Here is a 10,000-nt window from a genome sequence, read left to right on the forward strand (position 1 = left end):
TGGTAAGGCGTCCGCTCCGTGATCGGGAGGTCGTGGGTTCGAACTCCGGCCGGGTCATACCTAAGACTTTAAAATTGGCAATCTAGTGGCTGCTCCGCCTGGCGTCTGGCATTATGGGGTTAGTACTAGGACTGGTTGGTCCGGTGTCAGAATAATGTGACTGGGTGAGACATGAAGCCTGTGCTGCGACTTCTGTCTTGTGTGTGGCGCACGTTATATGTCAAAGCAGCACCGCCCTGATATGGCCCTTCGTGGTCGGCTGGGCGTTAAACAAACAAACAAACATGTGCAATATTTTTAATTTTTCAACAATGTCTTGAACTGCCTTGTTGTCGACTTTTTGTAGTTATCTTTATGTGATTTTTTTTTTTTTTTTTAGTGATACATACTTTTTTCCATCATAAAAAAGCGGATTAGAATCTTCGTTAAACAACTTTTATGTACTGATCCTTTTGAATTGTAATTACCACAATCCTTTCATTCTCGGTTTGAACACAATGTAAACGTTTCCCCCTCACCATTCTCAAACTCACCTATTTATTGCCTCCTCTCTCCTATTTCAGCATATATATGTTTAAATCAACTTACAGAATAATGCAAAAAATTCATTGCAGTTTTCGCTTTATTCCGCCTTTGTTCATCTTTCCTTAGAATCGTTAAAGATCCCAATTGTAAAAAACACAAAATGAAAGTCGAATCGTTTCATTACATTACATTTACGCCCGTTTTTTGTCCATTTCGATACGAACAAAACCTGACACAAAACATCATTAGCATTACTCTTCCCACTCCATTCTGCCTTCACTGTTTGTGAAAGCCTCCTGGGAATCGTCTTGCCAATGTCTCGCTCTCCGACGTCCATTGCCTCTTCTGCTCTCTCATTATTCTCACCCATCGTCTCCACCCCTCTTGTCTCTGACGTTTCATTTCACCTCCAATGCTACGCCATTTTTCACAATCAATTTTCTGTTTCTTCCTGTCCGCGAATTTTCTAGCTCATTCCTCCCATATCAAGGCTAAAAGCCTCTCCATGCAAAAGATCCATTCAGACGAAAAAGCCATTTATCTTTTAAGGATATTCTTCGACTATCACAATTCCCATTCATTTCCAACAAGTCATTGCTCTGATATCCCAATGTTTTAGGGGGGGTGAGTCTGTTTTTTTCTTTCTTTCTTTCTGGAGCAAGTGCGATCTGTTCTGTTTTCTGGCAGTAGAGGGGACGGGATGGTTGGGCGGAGATGGGGTTGAGGGGAGGGGGGGGGAGGGGGAGATGGGTTGGGGTAAAGTGGTTGAAAGCGGCCAGTAATGCGCAATACATCGTATGATATCTTTATTTTATTTTTTATAAAGCAAGTTATAAAGCACAAAAACAACAGATTCAACACATTCAGATATTAGACGCTGATGCCTATAAGTATTTTCGTCTTTTTGTGGTTAGCAACATATTAATCTGCAGACTTTAGATTCAGAAACATGAAAGGGATCACCACTTACAGAAGAGCAAGACAGACAGACAACTTCTAACCTCTTGGCCAACAAGCAAATCTCTCTTTCTCCTCTGGTCAGTCTGTTCTCGAGCCATTATCATGCAGGCTCTTTGGGGGTCTTGGCTTATCAACTATCTCATCACTATTAGGACAATTTAGCCGGAGCCTGTCTCTCTTAAACTCCGGGCCGATTGGGTCATCTTCAAAGACAGCTGGAAGAAAAGTCTTGTCAGGCACCAACAGGGGTCAAGTGATTGTTGAAGCAGAAAGAGGTAGGTAGTGACGGTGCTCCGCTAGTCAATCAGAGATTTTGAGACTTACAAAGTAGTCCCAGTATGCGAGTAAGGCCCTGAAGCTCTGGGTGTTCTCTAGTGTGTTCAAGAGAATGCTTTGAGGAGAAAGGTTCGCCTTTGGTGAAGATCATCACTCTTAACAAGCAACTCCAGCGAACAAGAGTCCTGATGAGTCTTTCTTTCCACGCAACTACTAACTACTTAGCCCGCGGCTTCTGTGCCGTTCTGATCGCCATTTTCGACCCGTTTGATGTCTGAAGTGACTTTCTGACAGAAGAGTGCAGCGAAGGGAGAGAATGCAAGCAATGATGGCTGATGCTGATATTCGTCAACTTGGACAAGAAAATGTTCGGCGATTTCTTGAACCTAGCTCGTTCAGACAACTTAACCTATTCAGCTAGATCTTTAACCTTTCCCGCCTACACAACCATTAGTGGACTGCTCAGTTCAGGATCGCTAGGTGAAATGGATTCATGAGAAGTGGGTCAGATGTTATGCTACAATGCGAATAACAGCTGCAAACGATGATAGTTAAGTCATTTGAATTTTGTTGTGAACTTTTTTTCTCCATGTGCTTCAGAGAGCGAAAATCTAAAACAGACACTAACGTTCCGAACATTCAGAATAAAATCAAGAATGGTAAGTTACTGGAACGTTTCATTACTGACAAAAGAGAACATTGACATGTACATCAACCCTTAAAAATCTAGCAGACGACAATGTGGTGCGGTTTTGTTGAGCCTTGCTCTTGATTAAACATATAACTTCTGACAAAATATCACGACAAAAGATTACTTTCATGACGTGCCCTTTTAATTCATCATGCTTCCTGTAAAACATACTTTTTTAAAACTATTGTTTTTGCCGTTTGTTTCATTTTCTGAAGAGTCAACGAATCTTTTATCTCCTAAGTAAACTATATTCACAATAAAAACTTACACTTAACCATACCGCGCATTAAAACACAAAATAGTCAGTAGTCAGAAAGCTTCCTACAGTCTGGAAACTCATACAGGTATACAGCCTATTATTTTTTCATTGCCAAACAATGCGGACTATGTTTAGAGGGAGGATCGAGGATTCCTGGCATTCCCTCCCACTACAGTTCCAGCCCGGTCTGGCATGGCATTCTGCAGACCGGCCAATTTGTCCGAGTTGTTTGGCTTCGTAACAAGACCTGCGGCATAGAGCGCTGCCATTTTTACCTGCCCTTGTCAGCTGACACGCCACAGACAACACAATTCCTTCCCTTTGGCGTTGGGGATTACTTCCCTTACCGCCGGTCTGCAGAAGACAATTGTACTATCCATTCGGTTCCAGGGTGTTTGGATTTTCCTGTGGTGCTGGAGAGTTGAAAGTGTCGATTGCTTTCGAAGGATATGTTAAGCAATGTTATGCCAGTGTGCAGAGCGCTTTAATATTGATTGCAATAATTATGTTCCCTTCTTTAGGTCGTTCTAACAAGCATCTGTCACTTGGTGGACATAGGTTCTTGATCAGTACTATATTTTTTAAAGACTAAATTAAACAAACAGCTGGACTTTTTTTAAATTCTAATATCATCTAAATCCAAAGTTCAATTTGATTTTTGCATTCAAATACAACGTCAAACAAAACCCCGTTCTAGTGGGTAAAACTAAACCGAACCATTAAGAAGCAACCAAAAGTGAGTCTCTGCAAAGTAGCATCAGAAGAGAGTCCTTAAAAAACTCGGTTCGCCAAAACATTTCTACTTCAAACAAACAGCCCCACTGGTCCAAGAACAGCACAACAGCAGAAGCAGGAGGCAGAAGCCAGGCCTATTTTCCTTGGCCAGAGTTCCACAGCAGCCAGTGTGCCCATCTCCAGCTAGAGAAGGACCAGGGGGAACTCATCTAGCCATTGTTTGCAGAGACAACACACCGGACACTCGCCTCATGCCCGCATTGTTATGGCTGGCCTCCTGTTGCAGAACAGGTGGACAGCGGGATGGCTAGCATATGACTCGCTAATCAAGGTAATGAGGCCGTAGACAGACCGTGACGGGGAGGGAAGATAATGAGAGCGAGGAAGAAGAGACGGAAACACTGGTTGGATGCGTCGGCTGATCAGGTAATTAATGACATTGTTTTCGCACTTGGAGGTCTTCACGGTCTTCTGTCTTGTTATCGTTCTCAACTTCATGCGCACGCGTAGGGAGAGTGGCTCATGAGATGTTAAAATCTGAAGTTCGTAGTGAGTGCTGAATTTTCACCCTATGCCGCCCCCCCCCCCCCCCCCTTGTTACTTTTTACATATTGTTTGTATTTCGCCTTCAGGGTTATCATTACATACGCGATTTTAAAACTGTTCGAACCATTATTTTCAAACTCAGTCGGAACGAACAGCTGTAAGTGCGAGAAAGCAGATTCAAAGCGTGTGTTGTTTTAACGCGACAGCAAGCTTGTTTAAATGGCAAAGAAATGACTTTTCGCACAAAAGACTGAAGCACAGGATAACACTACAAAAATAACGCTCTTTAAAAAAAAAAAATCAGAAAAAAGAAGAAAGAAAGGAAGAAGGAAAAACAAACAAACAAACAAACAAACAAACCATCAACCAGCCCATCAACCAGCCCATCAACCAATAAAACGTGCAGTCAAGAAATGAACGTTGGATTCTCTGGTCAAAGTGTGTGCACAGGGTAATTGTGTGTGTGGATGCAGTCACAGTGTTCTACCAAACAACATCAACAACACAGACAGCAACGTAAAATAGGAGGTTGCAAAGCAAAAAGGGGATTGGAATTGGGACTTACCTGGAAGCTGCAAAGATGGTTTGGCTCCTGGACTTGAAGACGTCTCTCTTGAGTCCTGAAATCAGAACGAGACATTTTAAGAAAACGTACGTATTATACTGTCTTCTTCTGCATTCAGTACTTAATTGTGTATCAACATTTACTGTACTGACATATAATTAAGGCATACTTATAACTGCAAGACAACACATGTGGCAACATAACATCTACGGAATAAAAAATAATAAATAAAAAGACAATCAAAAGGGAAAGATGAAGTACAGCTAATGAATTGTATTTCCCCCCATCGGATAGACGAATGCCAAAAGTCTTTTCAGACGTGTTTAAACGAATTCCATGCACGATGATCAGGTTAAGAAAGATACACACTTGAAGAGAACTCTTTGATTGTGTGTGATGTGAAAAGCATAATATAGTCAGCATACAAAGTAATTCTTTACGAGCATGTTTTATTTTTTTTCGCCGTGGACGACATAAAAGAAAGTATTCCAGAAATAGTAAAAGAAGAACCCACACAAAGACTAAAAGTAAGTGCGTAGACAAATTGACAGAGGTCTAAAAGATCACAACAGCTACACCCAGTCAGCAGCCGCTTAGCAAAAGGGTAACAGCAAAGGGACAGCAAAAATCCTTGCCAAGCTGTCAAGATTATTCTACAGCAATCTGCACACGCAGAAATATTGCCAAAGTAAAAATCTCAGCGGAAAAAAATGTTATGATCGAAGCAGACAACTTCAGACCGAGAGCCTGAGGCCGCGAGATGTATTTATCGAGTTTGTCGAAACATGGATGACATGAATGTCCGCCACTCCTCCTTTTCCCCTTATCTTCTTCTGTTTGTCTCCCCTTTTCTGGGAGTTCTGTCTTTTTCTGCTTTGCCTGCGAGAGTTGTTTGTCTCTGTCTGTCCTTATCCATCTTTCTTTCTTTCGTTTTGTTCAGTCTCTTTCTCTCTTTTTCTTTCTGTTCTTTCTTTCTTTCTTTCTTTCTTTCTTTCTCTCTATCTTTCTTTCCTTCTTTCTTTCTTTCTCCCGTCCTCTCTCTCTCTCCCTCTCTCTTTCATTCCCTCTCTCTCCCAATACCCTCTCCTACAACTTCACCCCTTCTCCTTCATTTACCCCAGCATCTCCCCCCTCCCCTCCACCAGCCACCTTCCCCCCCCCCCCAACCAACACCACCACCACCGTCACCACCACTTACTCTCACCCCCACCCCTCCCCACCCCACCCCATTTCTTGTGATTCCTCTGTCCTTTTCCTGATGGTTTGGCCAGCATCAAGCCATTGCTGTCCCGCCAGCGGAACCGTCCCTTTCACTTTCAACTTGACTGCCTTCGGATGGAGGGTCGCTGGGCGCCAGAAAGGACCCACTGAGTCATCGCGACAACCAGGCTTTTGGCCCTCCACAAACTTGTGAACATTGTGGCTGATGGGACAGTGCCAGCAAAGTCAAGGGAAAAAAGGAAAGATAGAAAGAAAGGAGAAAGGAGAAAAAATGTGAAGGGGGGGGGGGGGGTGGTTGAAGGTTTTTGGTCTTCTGGAAACGTGTGTCCGGCATGGCTAAAAGGGTCAATGAAAGTGAAGTAAAGAAGAAGAAGAAAGAAAAAAAAAAGGGGGGGGGGGGGTGGTGGTCAGCCTAGGATGGGTGAAGGGTGGGGTGAACGTACGGTGATTTTCTCCCCTAAAACGGAAAATAAACAGAAAATTCACCCCCTTCCTCCTAACAACCCAGGTTTAGAAACTTGTGGCTACTGTGTACTGTGGCCAAAAGGACAGTTTGAGCAATTTCAAAGGGGGGTGGGGGGTGGGGGGAGTTTGGGGGGTAGGGATTGGAAGTGCACAGGGATGAGGATGCTCTTCTTCTACGAAAGCAAACGCAATCTCTATCACGTCCCCAGCGCCCCCCCCCCCCCCCACCCCACCCCCCTCTGGCCCAAACCCCTCGCCAACCCTAACCCCACAATTGTATAAGACAGACACTCGAGGTAGCAGATATTGTGCTTGACATTTAGAGGTGTCTACTTCTTGAAACCCATCACAAAGGCCACGTATGCACCTTGTGGCGCGCTTTGTAACAGCTCAAATGTGACTTCTCTTCAAAAAGCAACAGTTACCACGGGTTTCAGTAAGTTTCTTCAAGACAAACCTCGATTGGCACTGACCGTAATCTACGTCAAAACTAAGCACTGTGAGTAGTTTTTCTTTAAAACAAATGTAGTGATTTGTTTCCTTGTCCCGTTACGAATCTTATCGTTCCAGCAAAATATGCTAAAGAACTCTTCAGAATTTTGTTTGTTTGTTTGTTTGCTTAACGCCCAGCCGACCACGAAGGGCCATATCAGGGCGGTGCTGCTGTGACATTTAACGTGCGACACACACAAGACAGAAGTCGCAGCACAGGCTTCATGTCTCACCCAGTCACATTATTCTGACACCGGACCAACCAGTCCTAGCACTAACCCCATAATGCCAGACGCCAGGCGGAGCAGCCACTAGATTGCCAATTTTAAAGTCTTAGGTATGACCCGGCCGGGGTTCGAACCCACGACCTCCCGATCACGGGGCGGACGCCTTACCACTAGGCCAACCGTGCCGGTCTCTTAAGAATGAGGTGTTGGCATGGAACTCAGTTGCAATCGTTGATCAGACGACAGAATGGTTAATATGCACTAATCAAGAAAAGACAATGACTTTATATAAATGCTGGTATTTCTTTTCTGGTGTTTTACAGTATAAGAGTGATATATATGTAATACAGAAGCAGTAAGTTGTGATAACAAAAAAGTCCAGCTAACAAACATGAAACCAAGGCCTCAAGGTTTTGGCATTGTGTCAGATTCGAAGCAAAGATTGAAAAGAGAAGAGAAAAATCGACAGACACTGACGAAGCAGCACAGCCAAAGACAGTCAGAAAGAAAACTGAGACAAAACCGCGATCTCTTTTTAGCCAAAAGACAGACAGAGAAGTACAAATCTACAGACAAAACCGCGATCTCTTTTTAGCCAAAAGACAGACAGAGAAGTACAAATCTACAGACAAAACCGCGATCTCTTTTTAGCCAAAAGACAGACAGAGAAGTACAAATCTACAGACAAAACCCCAAAAGTCTCTTTTCAGTGAAGAAACTAGGAGAAAGGTGAAGTGAAAATCAACAGGCACAGACAAAAGCAGTGTCCTTTCACGACCAACACAGGGCACAGAAAGAGACAGAAAAGCGAAGTGAGGTTGAACAGGCACACGCAAGACCAAAGTCTTGTCCCTCCAATGTCCCCCCTTTTCTCAAATAAGAAATAAGGACAAGCACCACTCAGACGGAAAAACATCCTCACATTTCTCTCGCCCTCGTCAAAACCCGGTGCCGATCGAGACAGACTGGAACACACTCCACCAGAGCATGCAAGAAAACGAAAGCAAAGACAAACACAAATCTTCTTTCAAAAACTTTTCTTCTATCCACGATTCCGAAAAGACTTTAAAACTCGCGCAGAAGCACAGAGGTTCGCCGCTGTTTGTCAGCACCTCTTTTCTATTAAATATACTTCATTTTTTCGGGGGAGTTTTGTCTGAACTTTGCACAAAGACATTTTGAATACTTCTCCTCCACCCTTCCTCCACCTACCCACCTCCCGCCCTTTTTCACTAAAAAGTATCCTTTCTTTCTTGTCGTGAAAGAGCATGCCCCATAAAACTGAACTAGGGTCAGACAAATTCTTTACTCTCATATCCCCAGCTTATGTTCCTGTTTTACCTCATCCACCCCATTCTTCTTCCTGCACAAAATGTTAATTTCCCTTACAATAAAATGTAAAGGAAAAATCTGTTCTGTCATTTTTTTTTTATAGCTTCTGGTTTTTTTTTAATAGCTTTTATAGCTTTGCCTCCTCCACCATCACTTACTATTTTCTGAAACCAGGTCAGAAAATGTCTTCTCTGCTTTTTTCAAGAACCGTCTCTAGAATTCTCTCATAGAGTCTGTGTCTGGCCTCATTCACCTTCTTTCTCCTAAATTGTTATTTCAATGAAAACAAAATGTCACCAAAGAACGTTTCTCTTATTGTTCTACCTTCTGTCCCTCTTGATGCCTCCTCCTGCCACCTTCCCCTCACAGTCACATTTTTTCCTCCTCGGACAACAAAATACTTACTCGACAGGCATCAAGACCCTCCTCACCCCTCGCTCCACTACCCCTCACAGTTAAACGTGTTTCCTCCTTGAAAAACACAATATTTAGTCGACAGGCATCAAGAGCCAACTCCCCCTCCCTCCAATCCCCTCACATTCAAACTTTTTTCCTCCTTCCACAACGAAATATTTAGTCGACATACATCTGGAACCACCTTTCCCCCTCCCTGCCTTCACATTGAAGCTTTCTGTTGCTCCTTCGACAACAAAATACTTAGTCGATAGACCTCAAGCGCCTTCAGCAGAGTCACCAATTTAACACCATCTTCACCTTTCTCGCCCTTTTCGCGCAGATGAGAGAGAACAGGCATCTCCAACAAGTTCCAGCGGGACATACATCTCCACAGGCCTTCTGGAGTCGTTCTCAACAATGCCTTGTGACTGGTGCCCACACATACACTGCATTGGGAAGGGAAAGGAAAAGAGGGAGGGAGGGAGGGAGGGAGGGAGGGAAGGAGGGAGGGGTGGAGGGCAAAGACATGGGAGAGAGGGAGGTTGGGAGAGGGGTTTGGAGGTGGGGGTGGTACTGGAAGGGGGAGGGATTGAGGGGCAGCGAAGAGGGTGATGATGGCAGTAACAATGTCTTCAGAAAGTTTGGGTAAGTTGCGAAAAAGCAGGAAAAAGGAGAAAAAAAGAAGAAGCAAAAGAAACAAGAAGAAAAAAGTGAGAATAGTTGTGATAAGGGGGGAGGGAAGGGTGTGGGTTGGGGGGGGGAGCAACAAGGTCTGAGCTAGGCGTCAAGGGGGTGATGTCCAAAAAAGCGAGAGGACCAGTGGTGCAAGCGAAAAGAAAGAGAGTCAGAGGGGTAGGGAGAGAAAAAGGACAGTGGGGCGCAACAGAAAAAGCATCTTGGAGGAAGGAGGTGAGGGGAAAAGTGTCCGGGAGTAGGGGGAGGGGGGGTAGAAGAAAGGGTTCTGGAAGGGGGGTTCCGAAATATTGGGACTGGTGGTTGGCGATTGTGTGACGAGCCGTCTTTTCTCCCATTAGTGTCAGAAGGGGAAGAGAGAAGCCGCTACAGCCGAGATGTCTTGGGCTCGGGGAGAAAATCTATAGTAACATCCCAAGAAAATGGGGCCTGATGAAAGGAAATAAAAGCCAAATCTGGCGCAGGAAATGGAACGCGTGGCGCGACTTTCGAGGTCTGCAAACAACAATTGTCAGCCGAGGGACGGGTCCAAAGTTTGTTCCATTATATCGCCCCAACGCAGCTCCTGCGGCGGAATGCAATATTGAAAGAGACCACAAAGAAATCTCGGCAGCGTG

The 10,000-nt window shown here is 44.3% G+C and overlaps 1 protein-coding gene across 5 annotated transcripts in view; it reads right to left on the reverse strand.

Annotated features, from left to right (window-relative positions):
• The window catches only part of LOC138971330 (transcription factor SOX-6-like), a 328,814-nt gene that overhangs the window by 68,697 nt on the left and 250,117 nt on the right, over window positions 1–10,000 (reverse strand). For all 5 annotated transcript variants that reach the window (XM_070344051.1, XM_070344050.1, XM_070344053.1 and 2 more), the window contains one exon: window positions 4,558–4,612. In XM_070344051.1, the coding sequence (XP_070200152.1) occupies window positions 4,558–4,612 (55 nt within the window). The remainder of the gene's footprint in view (window positions 1–4,557; window positions 4,613–10,000) is intronic.

This window comes from Littorina saxatilis, linkage group LG7, assembly GCF_037325665.1.
Source record: "Littorina saxatilis isolate snail1 linkage group LG7, US_GU_Lsax_2.0, whole genome shotgun sequence".
In the NCBI taxonomy this organism is placed as follows: domain Eukaryota; kingdom Metazoa; phylum Mollusca; class Gastropoda; order Littorinimorpha; family Littorinidae; genus Littorina; species Littorina saxatilis.